The following is a 21,366-nucleotide window of genomic DNA, read 5'->3' on the forward strand; positions in this document are numbered from 1 at the left end:
CATATTATGCACCAAGCACATCATAAGCCCACTTCATCTGTACCTGCCATCTGAGAACAAGTAATGGACTCCCTCCAACATTCTGTGCCATACTGCACTGGGATCGGCGACTAGCTACAGCCAGGTTAGTGAATTAACATTCATTGTGTACGCTATTACCAACACTACAGGAATGTGCCATGAATGGGAAGCATAGATTGCTGATGAATGGCGTCACATCGTCTTCGTTGAGTAATTGTGATTCCACACTACCTTGGATGGCGATAATTGGCAAGTAAGGCGACGATCTGGGGAAAGGTCATGTTTTTCCAATGTTTGTGGATCCACACTGGTGTTCATCCTAGCAGCATGATGTGGGGAGCCATTGAGTATAATTTCAGGTCATGGCTAGTAGTGAGTAAAGGAATTCTGCCAAAGAAATGGTATGTCACAGACGTCTTGAATCCACATGTGTCACCTCCCATGCGACATCATCGTGATGCTGCTTTTCAACAGGACAATGCTTATCCACACATGGCACATGTCTCTATGAACTGTCTTCGTGACATTGAGATACGCCCAGGGCCAGCAATACTTTCGGATCTGTCTCTGATAGACTATGTGTAGGACCAGCTTGCATGTAAACTAAACTCTTTAGTTGTTATCATAACCAAAGACATTGTCTGAACCTAAACATGTTCCCTCTGGTTTTCCTTTGAAGCTTTTTGTAGAATTTCTATGTTAAGTTGAAGAATGTGGGGACATTCTGAAAAATGTCAGTGTATTAGCAGCTATATGAACCTATTTGAACAGATGTATTGGATATTACATCTATTATACGCTTTATAATCAATATTATCTTAATAATGTTTGGTATAAAATATTTTTCACTAATTGATGACTCTACTCTGGGATGGAAATTTCATGCACACTATATCGCATGATTGAAACTAAACTATTTCAGTAAATATTCGTAAACATTATCATCATATTAATGTATTTTCACTTGCAATAATTCCATTTTTTGTATTTTTTCGAGATGTTGTAATCCACCGACTCTGACGAAGGACGTGAGGTTTTGCTTGGTTGTCAAGCGAATACCCATACAAAATAAGACAAACAGGGGGTGTCGAATGGATACAAAAAAAGGGCAGCACAAATGGTCACAGGTTTTCTTGAACTGTGGGAGAGGGTCACGAAGATCCTGAAAGAGCTGAGTGCTAGGTATTTGAAGACAGATGCGAACTATCACAGGAAAATCCACTTACAGGTTTGTAGAACCACCTTTGAGTGGTAAATGTAGGGATGTATTACAACCTCTACATTTGGTTCATTTAGGGGTCGCGAAGACAAGATTAGACAAATTACAGAGCGCAATGAGACATCTAAGCTGTCATTGTTCCTGCGCTCTGTAAGTTGATGGAACGGGGAAAAGCCCTAATAAGTGGTGCAATAGGCCGTCCTATGTATCAATCATTTTACAGTGGTTTCCAGATCATAGATGCAGAGCGCTGGAACTGTAAACCTTCTTCCAAATATTCTCAATTGGGATTCCATCTGTCCCACTTCCAGTCTGCTTGGATGTTTGACTGAAAATTACCGCGACTCCGTATTAGGATGGATATCAAACATTCCGATCTGCCCCTAGTAGCGGAATGTGAGAAGTGTGGAAATAGCGTCCACGGCTGGAACTGCACAAGAACTTGTGAAGACGAACACTGAAATTCATTGTCCGCAACGTGGCTAAGATAGTAGTGCAGCACATTGATCTGAAGATGGCAGTTTTTCATAAAAAGTGAAACATTTTCAGACTTGCTACTTGTGTTCGTGCGCTACACTTGAAACTAGGTGGCATTCAGATGATAACAATTTTAAATTTGTGGCTGATTACTCTTTTTGTAAAAAAAAAAAAAGTCTCTCACATGCAGCGATGACATTGCAATTTTTATCGCAGATGCTATTGTTCTTCATTTTACCTTCATACATGGGAAAACTATGGTAAAGAGAGTATGGTTAGGTCATGTTGATGAGAAGTGTGTAACCACATACAGCTGGAACACGTAGCTGCTCATTTGAGGCAACACGCTGTCGTATCTCTTTCTGTAACCAATCACAAAGCAACACACCGGCAACGTGGTCTTTAGTCTTTGGTTGGCGTAATAGAAACGCTCCGCATAATGGTACAGAAGCGTGTGTAAAGCAAAGTGAAATGTGTTTCGTTTAATAGTACTTGCGAAAATTAGTTTTAGTGTCTTTCGTCGCAGTGGTTCTTCGTTTGCTTGAGTAATTAAAGATCTAGGTATGTTATGTTCACCATGCGGCTGCAGACTATGCAGATGTCAAGTGTGTCGTCTGTTTAGAATTTAAACGCCTTATGTTTAAGAATTTTGTAGTAAATTAGACTGAAGCTGTGCTGTAATTTGTACAACTAATGAGTACTGAATGTGAATCCTAACTGCTTTTCATGTAACTGGTTATTTTGAGAAATTCATTTGAAATGTCATGTTCTTACAACGTCCTACTGTTTGAGTGACAGGTACTAACAGAACCCTTTTCATATTGAACTAAGGCGATTGTTGGGAATCGTGTATTGTGGTTGTCGTGTTGCGCCCTCCAGAAATAAAGTCTCTGTACTGACTGAAATAGATTTTTGAAAGTTGAACTATTTTGTTTACAGAAATACTGCTTTCAAATTTTCGTATTGGGAGGGAAACTTATTGTAAAATATTTGGAGCTAAAATATTTTTTTATTTTAGAACTGCTGTAATTGTTGAGTACTGTGCTTCCATTAAGACGTCAAAAGTCTGAAGGTTCTTTACTAGGAACGGGTAATCGCATATTTAAAATTTCATCACACAATAACAGTAAGAACAGAACTGACAGTGTTTCTGTGACAATGGCCAGGGTTACTTTCATGAACAGCAAATTCAGGCTTTTATCCGTATTTGAAAAATTCAGTTTGTCAAGCGTGTCAATAAAACATTTGTATAACTTTAAATTTATGAATGTCATGCAAGTGCTAATCGTCTTGTCGTATTATAGAGGAATGTTTTTGACAGTTTTGATATCATGACTGTCAGTGGGAGATATCTATTCTCCTCCAAGTACGTATTCTGCTGTGTTTTTCCAGAATTTTGTGTGTACATGACTGATAACGGAGACTCCCGAAATTTTGAAATATTTCAAATTATTAAGGCACCAAAGGTCGTTATTTAGCCCTCTCTTAGTAATTTCGAAGTGTGCACTTTAGTTGTACAATGAGTGCACAGCTGCACTAAAGATGTTGCTCCTGCTGATGTAAGATATTAGTGCAGGTGTAATTCATTCAGCCAGTGACAGTGAAGTAATTGTACTTATTTTGTTTAATGCTTTCTTGAATTTAGCTTGTTTAAAATAAACTACACAGCTTCTGATTAAGCTACTAAGGGAACTATTGGTATAGGTGCACACTAGAATAAGATGATTATCTGTGCTATTATATTTAGAGGCAATATGTTAAATGGAATGATTGGCCAGGTATGGATCTGATAGCATGTTGAATGTTTTATTGTAAATTTATACTTTTTTCCACACTTCACAGTTGCAGTATCTTCCAGTAAAGTTAATGTGTGATGTGTAAAATTTTTTGATAGTGTTGAAAGCAAAGTTTGGTATGAAGTCCATTATGGCTGCATAACTGATAACTGCACAGTTGTTTAAAAACATTCTGTTAAATACATTCCTGCTGTTGGGTTGATAGTAACCATCATGAAATGAAAATTCTTGTATTTGTCATTTGCTACAAAAATCTATGCCAGTCATGAAAAAAAAATGTTTTATACTTGTTGTTAGACCAGAAATGGATGACCAGTCCCACTCACTTCTTAAAGTACACTCTACCTTTGAGTGGAACTTGCCAAAAATCTTGGTTTACCATGTAGTTTTTTGCAAGAGGTGGCACCTGCTTTCTTTCTTTCTCCTGATAACGAGAAAGGAGAAAGAAAACTGGCGTTCTACGGATCGGAGCGTGGAATGTCAGATCCCTTAATCGGGCAGGTAGGTTAGAAAATTTAAAAAGGGAAATGGATAGGTTGAAGTTAGATATAGTGGGAATTAGTGAAGTTCGGTGGCAGGAGGAACAAGACTTCTGGTCAGGTGACTACAGGGTTATAAACACAAAATCAAATAGGGGGAATGCAGGAGTAGGTTTAATAATGAATAGGAAAATAGGAATGCGGGTAAGCTACTACAAACAGCATAGTGAACGCATTATTGTGGCCAAGATAGATACGAAGCCCACACCTACTACAGTAGTACAAGTTTATATGCCAACTAGCTCTGCAGATGACGAAGAAATTGAAGAAATGTATGATGAAATAAAAGAAATTATTCAGATTGTGAAGGGAGACGAAAATTTAATAGTCATGGGTGACTGGAATTCGAGTGTAGGAAAAGGGAGAGAAGGAAACATAGTAGGTGAATATGGATTGGGGCTAAGAAATGAAAGAGGAAGCCGCCTGGTAGAATTTTGCACAGAGCACAACATAATCATAACTAACACTTGGTTTAAGAATCATGAAAGAAGGTTGTATACATGGAAGAACCCTGGAGATACTAAAAGGTATCAGATAGATTATATAATGGTAAGACAGAGATTTAGGAACCAGGTTTTAAATTGCAAGACATTTCCAGGGGCAGATGTGCACTCTGACCACAATCTATTGGTTATGACCTGTAGATTAAAACTGAAGAAACTGCAAAAAGGTGGGAATTTAAGGAGATGGGACCTGGATAAACTGAAAGAACCAGAGGTTGTACAGAGATTCATGGAGAGCATAAGGGAGCAATTGACAGGAATGGGGGAAATAAATACAGTAGAAGAAGAATGGGTAGCTTTGAGGGATGAAGTAGTGAAGGCAGCAGAGGATCAAGTAGGTAAAAAGACGAGGGCTAGTAGAAATCCTTGGGTAACAGAAGAAATATTGAATTTAATTGATGAAAGGAGAAAATATAAAAATGCAGTAAGTGAAACAGGCAAAAAGGAATACAAACGTCTCAAAAATGAGATTGACAGGAAGTGCAAAATGGCTAAGCAGGGATGGCTAGAGGACAAATGTAAGGATGTAGAGGCCTATCTCACTAGGGGTAAGATAGATACCGCCTACAGGAAAATTAAAGAGACCTTTGGAGATAAGAGAACCACTTCTATGAATATCAAGAGCTCAGATGGAAACCCAGTGCTAAGCAAAGAAGGGAAGGCAGAAAGGTGGAAGGAGTATATAGAGGGTCTATACAAGGGCGATGTACTTGAGGACAATATTATGGAAACGGAAGAGGGTGTAGATGAAGATGATATGGGAGATACGATACTGCGTGAAGAGTTTGACAGAGCACTGAAAGACCTGAGTCGAAACAAGGCCCCCGGAGTAGACAATATTCCATTGGAACTACTGACGACCGTGGGAGAGCCAGTCCTGACAAAACTCTACCATCTGGTGAGCAAGATGTATGAAACAGGCGAAATACCCTCAGACTTCAAGAAGAATATAATAATTCCAATCCCAAAGAAAGCAGGTGTTGACAGATGTGAAAATTACCGAACTATCAGCTTAATAAGTCACAGCTGCAAAATACTAACACGAATTCTTTACAGACGAATGGAAAAACTAGTAGAAGCCAACCTCGGGGAAGATCAGTTTGGATTCCGTAGAAACACTGGAACACATGAGGCAATACTGACCTTACGACTTATCTTAGAAGAAAGATTAAGGAAAGGCAAACCTACGTTTCTAGCATTTGTAGACTTAGAGAAAGCTTTTGACAATGTTGACTGGAATACTCTCTTTCAAATTCTGAAGGTGGCAGGGGTAAAATACAGGGAGCGAAAGGCTATTTACAATTTGTACAGAAACCAGATAGCAGTTATAAGAGTCGAGGGACATGAAAGGGAAGCAGTGGTTGGAAAGGGAGTAAGAAAGGGTTGTAGCCTCTCCCCGATGTTGTTCAATCTGTATATTGAGCAAGCAGTAAAGGAAACAAAAGAAAAATTCGGGGTAGGTATTAAAATTCATGGAGAAGAAATAAAAACTTTGAGGTTCGCCGATGACATTGTAATTCTGTCAGAGACAGCAAAGGACTTGGAAGAGCAGTTGAATGGAATGGACAGTGTCTTGAAAGGAGGATATAAGATGAACATCAACAAAAGCAAAACAAGGATAATGGCATGTAGTCTAATTAAGTCGGGTGATGCTGAGGGAATTAGATTAGGAAATGAGGCACTTAAAGTAGTAAAGGAGTTTTGCTATTTGGGGAGCAAAATAACTGATGATGGTCGAAGTAGAGAGGATATAAAATGTAGGCTGGCAATGGCAAGGAAAGCGTTTCTGAAGAAGAGAAATTTGTTAACATCCAGTATTGATTTAAGTGTCAGGAAGTCATTTCTGAAAGTATTCGTATGGAGTGTAGCCATGTATGGAAGTGAAACATGGACGATAAATAGTTTGGACAAGAAGAGAATAGAAGCTTTCGAAATGTGGTGCTACAGAAGAATGCTGAAGATTAGATGGGTAGATCACATAACTAATGAGGAAGTATTGAAGAATAGGATTGGGGAGAAGAGAAGTTTGTGGCACAACTTGACCAGAAGAAGGGATCGGTTGGTAGGACATGTTCTGAGGCATCAAGGGATCACCAATTTAGTATTGGAGGGCAGCGTGGAGGGTAAAAATCGTAGAGGGAGACCAAGAGATGAATACACTAAGCAGATTCAGAAGGATGTAGGTTGCAGTAGGTACTGGGAGATGAAAAAGCTTGCACAGGATAGAGTGGCATGGAGAGCTGCATCAAACCAGTCTCAGGACTGAAGACCACAACAACAACAACAACAACAACAACGGCACCTGCTACATGTCCTCACTAAGATGCCCTCAGAGCTGGTGTGTAACATTTTCGCATGGGTTTCATGAGCCAATCACAACTCCTATTGCAAAGTTTTTGTATTGAGGTTAAAAGAGCCATACTTCACAGTAATTTTCATGTAAAATATTTCTGTAGGTTTCCTTGGTTTGAGTACTAATTTTATATTGAAGCCTTCAATATCAGTTCGCCAACTTGCAAACAGTCACCTAGACCTTAGGTTATGCTGAAGATCAGTTTGGTGGCACAATCTACATTCTAAAATTTAACATAGGCTTTTCACTGTTCAGTTCTCTTTTTGTTTGCTTATGTATGACATCACATGCCACAGTACTATTGCATCATGGATCTAAGTTGGCATCCAGTGTCAGTAGTTCCAGTTGACATTTCTGTACTACGCTTCTCAGCTCTTCCACTTAATATCATTTATGAACACTGCCATTTTATATTTAATTACCGCTGCTTAAAACGTTTTTGGTGCTATCAGTTCCTTGTGCAGGGTAAGTAATACATTATATTTAGTAATGTCTTCTCTTGAAACATAGTTGCATTCATCTACATCATATGGACAAGCCACCTTTTAGTGTGGCAGAGCATATATTTTGTGCCATACAACATTCTACCTTCCAATTCCTTTTGCATGTAATATGTGGGCAGAATGACTGTCAACAGACCTCTGTGCAACAAAATTTTTTCTGCAATGTTTGGAAAGAGTTTTGACTCTTATTGGGTTATACAGTCATGTAAACACTAAGCCTGTATGTGACACACAACCATGTACCTATACCATCATTGCCTCAAAAATTTTCAATGTTTTTGTGACACTCTTTGGTTGACTAAACAAATCTGTGACAAATTATCTCTTGGAATTCTTTGTAGGGGCTTTCTTTGTGTTAATTTAAGACCTATCAAACGGTACCCAAGATACTGACTGACACAATATGAAAGTGTGAAGACTGATGTTTCTAACCTATATTTTATTTGCAAAACTTCAGGATACTGTGAGTTTTGATCCATTGTTAGAGTTTCAATTTCTGTGAAGCCATATAGACAAGTCTGTGTGACAAAGAGAATGTCTAGTTATTTACAATCACCTCCATTTGCCGTAGTTTGCAGGTGCCTGTAATTCTGAAGTTGATCAATGGTGAAACCTCTCTTGGGTAAGAGTCAGGGTCAGGATGGAGCCATTATTCACTTGTTTGGCAGAGCAATGTTGCCAACTTTCATCGTCATTTGTGATCGGAAGGTAATGCAGTGTACCAGTAGTGTGTTGCAAGTGCCTTCTGAGAGGGTTGCCCAGTGGAGTTGAATTGTTTCAAATCATACTGTAAATATTACCACAGAATCCATAATGTATTCAGAAGTGCAGTGCCAAAACTTCTGAATGTTCATACAGTGTTCGGTATAACCATTAAAATAATTTCCTAATTCTGCGGACACTACTACTTGGACTCTTAATTATAGTAGCGGGGGTAATTTTGGGATAACTAAAAATAGAACTTTTTCTCATTGCATCGCATTCAGTAGCATTGCTAAATCACAATGGAACTAGCTCATTCCAAACTAATGTAGCCCTCATGCTCAGACTGTCACTAAGACACATTTCAAGAAAGTGGGTGGGAGGGGAGTGTGTATGTGGGGGTTGTATGGAAGCTGTGGTGGCATCTATAAGGCAGACTTTTATGATCTAGTGTAAATAATCTGCAATGAACATCAAATGATTCAAATTCTGGTTGTCAGGACAACCTTTTTTCTTATCCATCTTTAAGGATACAGGGTACTTCTCCAGCTCAATGTTATGTAAAAATCAACACCTATTTCTTTCAGGCTCTGTTAATTTCTGTATATGTTTCACAGATTTTTTGGTTGATATCTGGTAATGCAGCACACTTTCTAAACAAATTAGAAGTATTTTGAATATTTTTGAACCAGCTTAGGTTTATTAAAAAAATTACAAAGAAATTGATGCAATTTTTTTCCAAAATGCTTCCTCAAATTGAGGTAACATTTAATCAAATGTTATACATTTGAAGGAGACCAAATTTTTACCAGATATGCATGGCATGGTGGCTGAAGTAATAGACCTGTTTAATTCCACCTTTTATGTATATTACAAGGATAAAAAGATCACATCTTACATTTTAATTTTTATAATTTTTTCATAATAAAATGTTATTTTTCTATAATATAGTTGATTCTGCAATAAAGGTTAGGTCTACTACATGAGTATGGACTATTGCAAGTTATAGAAAAAATCAGAGCAATGCTTTATAATCTTTAGGAAACATTTGTACATGAATTCTGAAAAATACAACTTGTGGTAAATTGTGAATGAAGATAAGAGTCCGATTAAACTGTGCCTCAGAACATTCCTGAAGATAGTCTTCATTCTGCAGCATTTCTTTATCGTTAAGCTTCCTCTTGGCATTCCTTTTAGCACTTATTGCTCCTTTGTAACTTGAAGAGCAAATCTTCCAACTTCATGCACCTGTTGTCTCACACGCAAGCAATTGATCTTCCCTAAGAGAGCCACATTTTATGCCTAAATTTCTCAGAACTTCCAACCTTCCCATCACTCCATCATTGAAACATATCACTGCATCTAGTACGGAGACTTTTAATGTATTTAGTCCTACAAAAATATTCTTGAGTAATCTTTCCCATATGCAATGGTTGAAAATTTCATTTGTATTCTGAGTGCCCTCATGCAGACATTTACTAAGCACAACAGGGTCACTCAGGTCTCTAAAAACTGGTTTTATTTCATTCATAACAGGCTCAGGAAGAGAATGCTTATGATGGTATGTTTGACCACTTTCTTTTGCTTTTTGGTAACCACACCAAGAATCTGCTCCTTTAGTGCAAAGTCTGTGAACAGGGTTTTCATCTGTGGTCAACTTATGAACGTAGGTGGCCCATACAGCTTTCTCATTGCTGTAACATCATTCAGAGGTGCAGTTCGTCTAATGGCCAGTCCATAATAACTCTGAAGGAGGTCTAATTCAGTTTCTGTCAGTCTGCCTAGGGCAGACAGAGATTTTCCATCAGATAGCAACTTTCATTTCTATTTGTAGCTTCCTCAGTCTAGCACCCCATCCTCTTTTGCACATGTCCACAACACTCCAGTTTTGTTAGCAAGGTATCACCATAAACATTGAACTCATTTATTTTATTGAAAGGTACTTCATATATCTAATGTTACAAACAGGCACTGACCTCTGAAATATTTGTAGAGTTCCATCGCACTCCATACATCCACTGTAACAATCATTCTTAGAACACTGATGTTCAATATGTCCTTCAATGTTACCATGGCAGGTGTGTAAGTACTTAGATAATCACTCAACGTCAACAACTTTTCCATTCACCAGAGAAGCAGCACTCACAACACCATTCAAGGAGTGATGACATTGCCATGTCCCATCAAGAGCAACAGCAATGTCCCTGGTTCCACTAATATTTGCAGTCCTTTAATTTACCAGCTGCCCTTCCTTTAATTCTTGGTGACGATGCCTCTATAGTTGACTCAGTTTTACGTTTTATCAGTACAGCTGGGTTTTATCACTCACTCTAGTGTGGGCGCTCTCGCATGATTTCTCAGGGTACACCCACTCCAGCGACTTTTGTGACGTGGATACCAAAATAGTGCACTGGACTCGCATTCGGGAGGACGACGGTTCAATCCCGTCTCCGGCCATCCTGATTTAGGTTTTCTGTGATTTCCCTAAATCATTTCAGGCAAATGCCGGGATGGTTCCTTTGAAAGGGCACGGCCGATTTCCTTCCCAATCCTTCCCTAACCCGAGCTTGCGCTCCGTCTCTAATGACCTCGTTGTCGACGGGACGTTAAACGCTAACCACCACCACCACCAAAATAGTGTCTTTTATGGTAAAAAGTTGTGTTGGTACCTCTCTCAACGCTTTCCAGCTGGAGGTTCTTCGTTTGTACTTGGGTGGTTGACCTTTTACCTGATCCATCAACCACTGTCGTCTGTTTTACTCTAGTCAACTATTTGCTCTGCTCCTTTTAAGTGTCATCTATTTTGTGTTATTGCAGTGTTCATTTTTGCTCTGTACCCCTTAGTGTTCCCTCCCTCTGGGTGCAGAGGTTACGCTTTTACTGTATAGGCCTTTTACAAGTATGTCTGTTTGGAACAGGGGGCTGATTACCTCGATGTTTGGCCCCCATCGAACTCCAAAACCAACCAACCACCAATATTTACCAGTTGCTTCTACTGCATGTTTCATAGATGCTTTAGACATAACCATCAAGGCGTGTAAAAGTATTTTTATGTACTTGCTGAACCTACTGGGGGGGAGGAGGAGGAAGGTCCATCAAACCACAAAATGTTTGAGCAGCCTTTTTTCCTTTTCCTGTTGCACGCATTGCATACACTAACTTCAAATTCACATCATATGAATTATGCCCAATGTTCGCAGTAATTTACGAGGTAATTTATAGGTCATATTCATTTGAAACCCTATAATGTATATATCAGTGTAATCAGGAAAGACTATAGAATTTAATAAAGTCATAAAAATTGTTTGATTTTTCCACCATTTATAAGTACCCTGTATCCTTAACTATAATTATCCTTCCATTGGCTGCACGAGGTATGTTGTGAGGTTAGAGGGAAAATGTTCTGGTTGGCACACCCTTTCATAGACCTGAAGCTGAACAGACAAAAGCAATGGCTTGATGAAAATAATTTTGAATGACAGTGGAATTATTGGCATAAAGACTTCATTTTTGTGTTTATAATGTAAGAGACTTAGAACAGTAATTTCCAAGAATGTTTGCCTATCAAAGCTGGGGTTCCAAAACAATAGATATTGAATGTGCGATTCTAAATTGATCGTGTCGCTGCAACTGGTGGCACGTGTTATGAGCAGTGTTTGCATTGGTCACTACGGCAATGACAAAGAACAACATTGACTGAGATACTTTCAATTATGAAGGAAATAACTTGTCTCACTCGTCATCAACATTATCATCATGAAAAAGTCTAATTGATGTGTATGCTACAGGAAGCATTCCCATTTTGCCATAATGTGGGTACCCGCTGCTTAAGTCATGCAAAAAGATGGATAAACTGTCATATGCATGAACTTCTCCTTGCAGCTGCAAGTTACGGAAATATAGATAGTGAAACAAGTAGAGTTGGTCTCTTTCTCCTGGATGCCCTTCTTTTAACCCTGTTGTTCTGTTAGTCTGTATGACCCAAAATGGTTATAAATTTCGTTTCTTATTATTTAAATATCAAAATAATTTTATGAAATTTGGTGACTTTGCCTTAAAATGCAAGGGCAGTAAGTGGTTAAAAAAGTTTTAAAATATTTTTAGTCATCTAGTCATAAACCTTAAGAGTTACATACGTTATGTTCGGGTCAATGTGACCCAACCATGATTGTTCTAAAGTCAAATACTTACTGGTTGTCTCATATTTTATAGTAATAACTTTCATTGTTCACACATACTATCAACATTCAAAAGTCAACAAAGGTGCTGTGTTTACAAGAATGGACTTGTCATTACAACTTGTCCACTGTTTGAGTTGTTCATTGTTTCTGTTCAGTTTGTGTTCTCTATTGTTTGTGGTCAGTCTGAATTGTGACATGGTGATTACATCATTGACTGAAACTGAGTTGGAAAAATTCGCATCTAGATAAACAGTCTAAGGCTCACTTTCAAAGTTTGAAGATCATGTCAATAATGCATATGAAAGCGAGTGTTCTGATGACATTGACGACAGTCCACAGCCTGTTCAAACTAGTGTGCAGACTTCTTTTTCTAAATCGGGAACATAGAATGGAAATTGCAACCACCAGCACAACAAGACTGCCTACCTGCTCCAAACGTCTTCAGTAACACTCCAGAAGTTACCAGGTATGCAAGCAGCAGAATAAGTGATGCATAAAAAGTTCATTTGAAGTATTATTTTCTACAGCACTTCAGAATGAAATAATAGAGAAGTCAAATATTGAGGGGCAACGAGTTAATGGTAAGCAATGGAAAAGCATTGATGATTCTCTTTTTCACGCATACTTAGGACTTCTATTCCTTGTGGATGTTTATCGCTCACATGAGGAATTTACAAAAAGTTTGTAGGATAAGGGTGCTGGGCGGAACATATTTTGAGCAACTATGTCAGTAGAAACATTCTGTAAAAATCACATGTCTTGAGATTTGATAAGAAATCCACTAGAGAGGAAAGACGACCTACCGATCAACTCGCCACAATTCACAGTATCTGGGAGAAGTTGAAAGAAGGCCTTTTTAAACTGTATAATTCAGGAGAAAATTTGACTGTCAACAAACATCTGGTAACATTTAGAGGCCGCTGTTCATTCAAGCAGTACATCCCAAGCAAACTGGAAAAATGTGGGGTCAAGATATGGACTGTGTTTCACAGCAAATTTTCATATGTACTGAAAGCCCAAATTTGTACAGGAAAAGAGTGGAGCAGTTTCAGAAAATTATGGAGTGAGTAGTTTCTGATCTTACCTGTGATTTGCAAGGTTGGAATGTAACGTGACAATTTCTTTGTCATACAAATTGGGCAGCTGCTCCTGAAAAGGAAACTGACAATGTTAAGAATCTTATGTAAAAATTAACCATAGGTTCCACAAAATATGACAAACAGGGAGTGACTAGCTCTTTCATTTACTTAACAAATGACACTACAGTGCTCAGTCATATTCCTAAGAGAAATAAGAGTGTTGTACTAATGAGCACTCTCCAAAAGTGATTTTAGATTATAATTGAATCAAAGGGGCTGTAGACACTCTTGATCCTCCAATAGGTACATATATATGCAAACGAAAAACCAGTAGATGGCCCATGATAGTTTTCTATAATAGTCTTGATGTTGCTGCTTATAACGCATATTTGTTATGGACTTCGATTGAGCCTAACTGGAATGCAAGAAAATTGACTAGAAGGAGAATATTTTGAGAGCAACTTGGAAAGTCACTGGTTGCGGAGCACATTACATCAAGGAAGCATTTTCCAAGAATGGAAGATTCTTTGAGAATGGTCAGGAGCTTCCAAGACCCTGAGGGGAGTGGCAGGTTGGGCTAAATCAGGATCAACAAGAAACTCTACTAAACGTGCATGCTGTTAAGTTCTGTCCTTCAAGCAATGGCAATGAATCAAATATGTTGTGTAGAAAGTGTAATAAACATGTATTCAAAAGGCACATCACTTACTTGTGTAAACTACAGTGAGTAAGAAGGAAAGAAAGTAACATGGGCAGACAGACAGATGGTTGCTGAGAATGACTTTTTGATGGAAATGTCTGTTGTTCCTGATACATGCTGCATGAATATTAAGATAATACATTTTCTTTAGTGAGGTTCTATGTATCATTACCATCACTATGATCATTAACAACACACTGTAATATAACAACAATGTCGATGGCTTGCAACTGTACAAAAAATATGTGTGAGTAGAAGTTTTTTCTTATTATGTCGGGCCTTATTGGCCCAGACAGTATATTTGTGTGGTAAAAGTGAACAGGACAGCAGAGTTAATAGATATGTTTATTGATTTCCACAGTCTTGATGTTTCGCGTGTGGACACTGCAATCGTCAGAACACGTGGACTCTACACAATGGTTCATGAACTCGTGGTTGAATCCTTCTGGTCTTAGTGTCTTGTAGGATTGGGAGCCGTCGTTATCACTTTGCTACTGGGCAGTATAAAGTACTTTATCAAACCAACTAAAGTTACCTTGTCTGTGACTGAGTGAGGTGGCACAGTGGTTAGCACACTGGACTCTGATTCAGGAGGATGACAGTTCAAACCCATCTATGGCCATCCTGATTTAGGTTTTCTGTGATTTCCCTAAATCATTTCAGGCAAATGCCAAGATGGTTCCTTTGAAAGGGCACGGCCGATTTCCTTCTCCATCCTTGGGCTCCATGTCTAATGACCTCATTGTCAGTGGGACGTTAAACACTATACTACTACTACTACTACTACTACTACTACTACTCCTCCTCCTCCTCCTCCTCCTCCTCCTCCTCCTCCTCGTCTCTGGAGAACACTCTTACCACAGAGCACTTCTGGGATTCAGGTTGTATACCACTGAATACCCAAATATGTTAGATTTCATTTTTTAAAGGTCGTCCTCTCTGGGTTTTCCTTCTTGCTTTGTGTGTCTCGTCTACTTCAACAACTTTGTTTGGTCCATTGCTCAGTACACTGTTTTTCGTCACTATTACATAACAGACTTCTAAGAAAAACCAGAAATAGTTGCACATGGTATTGGTAGGTAACTCACTTTCTGATGCTGTTGCTTACAGGGCGTACTCTCTAATCCAGCGAGCTACAAGAACCGTGGTATGGACTGATAATTTTGAATGGTCAAGCCATGTATTTTTCCTGATAGTCCTTCTTGTATCACAGTTTTGACAGTGAAATTGTAAAGGTATTTCACTATCGCAGCTGTTCTTATGAACTTTTATAGACTTCGCTCCACCGCATACCTACACGCTCTCTCCTTTAGTCATATTTCCATCAGAAGTTCAAACTATTCTCTATATTACATAAGCATGGAATTAGATTCTTCTCCTTCAGGCGAGTGGTGGAAGAAACTTCCTAACATCCAAACCTCCAGATGTTAAGACATTCAGATCGGTACCGAACACTGTGTTTTGATACAGTATCAACCGGAACACCGATTTAATTCGTGTTGTGTGCTGTCATTCAGTAGAAGAAGTAACACTAGAACTACAGAGTATAGCTAAACTGTATCTGTGAGCTATGAATATTAAGATCTGCTGTGAGTGAATTGGTAGTGTCAGATCGTTGTACTAAAGTTCCTGATTTCGAAACCCACTGGGGGCGGTCTTTTATCAGTTTACATGTGAAAGTGTTATGTGGGAGATCATTTTTCTGACATGTAAAAGAATGTTTAGGAGTTTCTAGCACTGTTCTTTTGGCAGTCTGCTTTAGATTGACTAGTTGAAAGTAAAAAACCTGTAGCATACATTTGTATAGGTAGGTCTGGTGTTGTGTATACAAATGTATGCTATAGGTTTGCTTCTTCCAGCTAATGAATCGAAAGCATACTGCTAAAAGAACAGTGCTAAAAATTCTGAATCATTCTATAACATGTCGGGAAATTGTTCTCCCACATAACAATTTCACATGTAAACTGTTAAAAAAAGCCATAATTGAGCTTCGAACTAAAAATATCTAGTATGGTGATCTGGTGCTCTATCAACTCACCTGCCAGTGACAATGACAGATGCAGTTCACAGATACTCTTTTTCCTGTATTCCACAGTTCTGGTGTTACCTTTTAATTACCATTGACACGTGTTCTGCTGGGCAACAGCACAAACTAAATTGGTGTTTTGGTTGATACTGTATTGGCACACAATGTTTTGCACCAATCTTAGTGTCTGACATCTGGAGGTTTGGGTGTAAGACACCAGACATCCCAACTCACTGCCATCATAAATCATATAGTTTTTCGTGGCAACTCTCAAATAATGTATCATACACCTCCCCCCCCCCCTTCCCACCACCACCACATTCATGTGAGAATTAAGTATGAAAATTTAAGTTTGATATCACATCAGCTCGCAGATTTAACTTGGTGCTATAGCTACATTTTGGCCATTACATTTAGGCCTATATGGTAACTATGCAGTTCCCAGTCAAATGCTTGGCAGAGGGGCTAAAGCCACTTCAGCTATTTCTCTACCCTCTCAAATAACTTGTGGAAAAACTGAGCAACAGATTTTTTTTGAGAGATCAAATTCCTATTTTATTAATACAGTCATTTCTCTCTGTGTAGGTGGGAGTTAGCAAAATATTGTAGCATTTGGAGGAGAATGTTGGTGATTGATATTTCACGAGCATCTCTCACTGCAGTGAAAAATATCTTTGTTTGAATGACTGCCACCCCAACTTGTGTAACATCTCTGTGACTCATTCTCACGTGTTCCACTATAATACAAAATGACTTGCCCTCGATTGAACTTCAGTGCTCTTCGCCAATTATATCTGGTTAGAATATCGTACTATGCAGAAATCCTCCAAATGACAGCCAAAGACAGTATAAGCAAGCTCATTAGTATATTTGTTACATTTTCTAAATTCTGCCGGTAGTATTTCGTGTCCGGAATGAGATTTTCACTCTGCAGTGGAGTGTGCACTGACATGAAACTTCCTGGTAGGTTAAAACTGTGTGCCAGACTGAGACTCAAGCTCGGGACTTTTGCCTTTTGCGGGCAAGTGCTCTACCATCTGGGCTACCCCAAGCATGACTCACGCCCTGTCCTCACAGCTCCAATTCAGCCAGTACCTCGTCTCCTATCGTCCAAACTTCAAAGAAGCTCTCTTGCAAAACTGCCAGGAAGTTTCATATAGCACACTCCGTTGCTGAGTGAAAGTCTCATTCTGGAAACCTCCCCCAGGCTGTGGCTAAGCCATATCTCCACATTATCCTTTCTTCGAGGAGTGCTAGTTCTGCTTGGTTCGCAGGAGAGCTTCTGTGAAGTTTGTAAGGTAGGAGATGTACTGGCAGAACTGGAGCTGTGAGGACGGGGTGTGAGTTGTGCTTGGGTAGCTCAGCTGGCAGAGCACTTGCCCGCGAAAGGCAAAGGTCCCGAGTTCGAGTTTTGGTCCAGTGTGCAGTTTTAATCAGCCGGGAAGTTTCAGTATTTTGTGTGTTGATGTACAGTATTTTGTGTGTTGATGTACTGTAGTTGTTCCCGATATTTAACTTTTTTTTTGCGTGTTTGTGGTTGCAGGTTTTGTGTGAGTGTGGTTCTTCTCTCTCTCTCTCTCTCTCTCTCTCTCTCTCTCTCTGTGTGTGTGTGTGTGTGTGTGTGTGTGTGTGTGTGTGTGTGTGTGTGTGTGTGTGTGTGTGTGTTTTCTGCTGCAGCAGCAGCAGTTGTGGGTCATTACATGGAAATTAAAGGTTTTGTTATATTCGTAACACTTCCTGTCCCTTTGTTTAGTTTCAGATTGACACAGTGCTCGTCTTCAGATCTGTTTTTTAATTTCATGTTAATGCTTGAAACTAAATGGTGCAAATGTTACATCCTTCATAATCATGGCTCTTAGTGATTGTTCAAAAAAATGGTTCAAATGACTCTGCACACTATGGGACTTATCTTCTGAGGTCATCAGTCCCCCAGAACTTAGAACTACTTAAACCTAACTAACCTAAGGACAACACACACATCCATGCCCGAGGCAGGATTCGAACCTGCGACCGTAGCAGTCGCGCGGCAGTGATTGTTGGAGGGAACATTAAAAACATTTAAAAATTGAACTAGACTGCCCATCTGATAACTAATACCTTTCTGTTCCAGTGATGCGGCTGCTGGCGGCCATTTCCGTTGTGCTGTCACTTCTGCATGCAGTGCAGCATGCAGACGGCATAGCTGTGATGAGTGTGGATTTGGGCTCCGAATGGATGAAGATTGCTATTGTATCGGTAAGTTTCCTGACACTTGTCATGTGCTATTGGTTTCTTTTACGTAGTGACTCTCCCAAAGTAAGTAAAGTAACCCCCTTCTTACGCTTTTCAGCAGATTAATTTAGAAAGGTGTAAAATTCAGGAAAGATAGGAAACAAGACAAGTAAAAATTACTGTATTACTATTACTGTTGTTCTCTTTATATTGTTCAACATATCTAATTTAAGAAAAATTAAATTTTGCTTATTTAAAAATCTGAAATAATTGTTTTTGCTTCTTTCTAAAGGCAATTAGCTCTACTCTTTTGTGAAACTATATGAAAAAGATGTGTGTGTTGTACTCAGAGACTTTTTAGTGATAATCGTTATAAAATTACAGTAAATAAAACTTGCGACACAATCTTGGTTAAAACACTAAAGTTGTCATCAGTCTTTGTGAACAGAGAATGGGCACACAATCTTCAGCTTGTTGCCTTCATGGACATCCTGTGTGTGTGTGTGTGTGTGTGTGTGTGTGTGTGTGTGTGTGTGTAGTCTGCATTTTGTGCTTTATGCCAAGGCTGACTTTGAGAAGGAAGACGATACTTTTTGCAGAAACCTGTAGGAAAAAAAGGTAATGGTAATAGTGTCCAAGAAAACTTAAAATGTGAAAAATGGTGTAACACTGAATTGTTAATGATGGGGAAGCATTGTTTTGGACTAACAAGACTTCTGCTTGGACCGAAAGAAATGAACTTAAATAGCAGGAACACACAAAATATAGGAACGTAAAAACTTGGTTTTACTGTAGTTGGAAACTGATCATCTTTTTGTATTTTCAGACATTAATGAACGCTACAAAATAAAGGGTGCAACTGTGCTAGTGTCCTTTATCGGTTGCTGCTTCCTCTCGACAGATCCTGTCATACTTGCAAATTTCCTGTTAGAGGGGGCCATTCTAAAATTTCTCAGCCCAATGCAAGACTAACACAAGAATGATCAGAACACTATGATGTGTGAGATGCACACCTAATGCTGTTATGTTGTGCAATAAAACTGCAGCAGTAAAACATAAACCAGAGAATAACACCAAAATAAAACTCTGTTCCAAAGGAAACACGCCATTTACATCATCAAAACACGTTGCGTGCACAAGGGTCAGCAGACAGCAAAATGATGAAGAATATGCAGTAGTTCGTAACAAAAAACTGCTTTCCATGAGTGTGATGTCTACATTTCTAACAGGTTGTGAGAAATATTGCGAATGGGTTTTGAAAAATGTTAATTTTAAAGTAAGTTTCCTTTTACGCAAGGCGAATTCTATTATGTGTGAGAATGTGTGATGAATTCCTTGAATCGTGGAGCATTTACTTTCATTCAAAACTTAACACTGGGGACCAGCCACTTAGAAAAATTGACTGCCCAGAAGACCAACCATTTATGTCATTATTAAAAATTTTACTGTCACATTTGTGTTTGATATGTCCTAAACAGCAGCACATGGTAAATAGACCCACGCTTCATTGTTATTTTCTCATATTTATTTTAGTTCCTTCGTAGATTACAAACTATGAAATAATGATGGCAAAGGATGTAATTGTCATAAAAAAGTGCTTGATGGAATATTTATTCAGCCAGATACTCTATGCAATGTTGGGTACAAAGCAGTGAAATTTATGATTTTGCTTGGTAGAAATATTCAGCTGCTGCAGTTTAAGCTATGCTCATAGGAATCTGCCTAATGACACCCTTGTGGAAAAAGCAAAAAAATTTTGATGAGCAATATTATATGTGAAAGCTTAGCTTTTCTTGTTGCTATACTGCATGTACATTAATTTAAACCATTAACTTTCCCTATGCTACTTACCAGTGGTGCTGCTGTTGGCTGACTTATCACAGGCCCTGTGTTCTGAATGTCTGCCATGATTGGCTGGCGAAATCATGTAACATGAGTTATGATTGGCTGACAAAAGCACATTGTAGTCTCGACTTCAGTGCTTCAGAAGCTACAGACCTCCCAGGGGATCCACAACTCTTTTGTGGATACGTGCGTAGCGAGCACGGGACCCCGAGCTAATGTGGCCTTCCTTCCTTTCCGGGCTGCATACCTTCCCTTTCCGCATCCTTCCCCATCCCCCATCTCCGCCCCCCCCCCCCCCCCCCCCTCACCTCTGGCTCTTTCCTTCCCTTTCTCCCCCTCTGGGAGTATGGTTTGTGCCTACGTCCGGAGACGGACACTTGTAAATGTACCGCATTCTTCGCCTTCCTTGCTTGTATGTCTTCATCCTTCCTTTGTCCTTCTCTTTTCCTTACCTCCTCTCTTTACCCTTTTCTCCGCTGCAGGGTTTGAGACCTCTCTTCTTTCCTTTCCATTTCTCTTTCTTCCTCCCTGTGCGTGTCTGAAGGCCGACCCACGCACTTCCATGCGTAGCCGGTGACGGGGTAACGCGTAATTCCTTGCCCCGGGTAGACAGGTAGGACACGTATGTACCCCCTGGTAACTGTCAGGCCCAAGGAGGGGTGATTACCCGAGCTGATACCTTCCGAAAGTGCCGATTGGTCCCTCCGTCCGTTTGTCGGGAGGTGTGAACAATCACCTAAGGCGGGAGTACCCTCAGAGAGGGCCCCCACAAGGGAGGAGCGCACCATCGGAGACGCCGGTAATCATGGGGGATTCTTCCGCAATGGTTTCCTCACCTTCCACTATGTCTGCTCACAAACGTAAGTTCACTGAGTCTCAGCCACAGTCAGTTCTTCCATCGTTGCCACAGTTCCTTGTTGTTTCTCGGTCTGACGAAGGTCACGACTTCTCCACGGTCAACCCTTTCATTATTCAGAAAGGTGTCGACGCAATTGCAGGTCCTGTAAAGTCTTGTTCCAGATTACGGAATGGCACCTTGTTGTTAGAAATAGTCAGTGCCCTCCAGGCACAAAAATTGCTGCGTACCTCACTACTACACACCTTCCCTGTCCGGGTGGAATAGCACCGTACTTTAAATTCCTCGTGCGGAGTCGTTTATACACGCTCCCTCGATGGATTGTCTGATGAAGAAATTCAGCACTACCTGTCTG

General features: G+C 39.6%; 1 protein-coding gene across 3 annotated transcripts in view; it reads left to right on the plus strand.

Moving 5' to 3' along the window:
• Window positions 1-1,975: 1,975 nt before the first annotated feature.
• The window catches only part of LOC126424816 (hypoxia up-regulated protein 1), a 102,821-nt gene continuing 83,430 nt past the window's right edge, over window positions 1,976-21,366 (plus strand). Inside the window, exons 1-2 of one of the 3 annotated variants that reach the window (XM_050087610.1) lie at window positions 1,976-2,277; window positions 18,203-18,334. In XM_050087610.1, the coding sequence (XP_049943567.1) occupies window positions 18,212-18,334 (123 nt within the window). In that variant the 5' untranslated portion in view covers window positions 1,976-2,277; window positions 18,203-18,211. Of the gene's footprint in view, window positions 2,279-18,202; window positions 18,335-21,366 lie in introns of all 3 variants that reach the window. The other 2 variants (XM_050087609.1, XM_050087608.1) reach the window with 2 other exon arrangements.

The sequence above is a fragment of the Schistocerca serialis genome, chromosome 10, assembly GCF_023864345.2.
Source record: "Schistocerca serialis cubense isolate TAMUIC-IGC-003099 chromosome 10, iqSchSeri2.2, whole genome shotgun sequence".
NCBI classification, from domain to species: Eukaryota; Metazoa; Arthropoda; class Insecta; order Orthoptera; family Acrididae; genus Schistocerca; species Schistocerca serialis.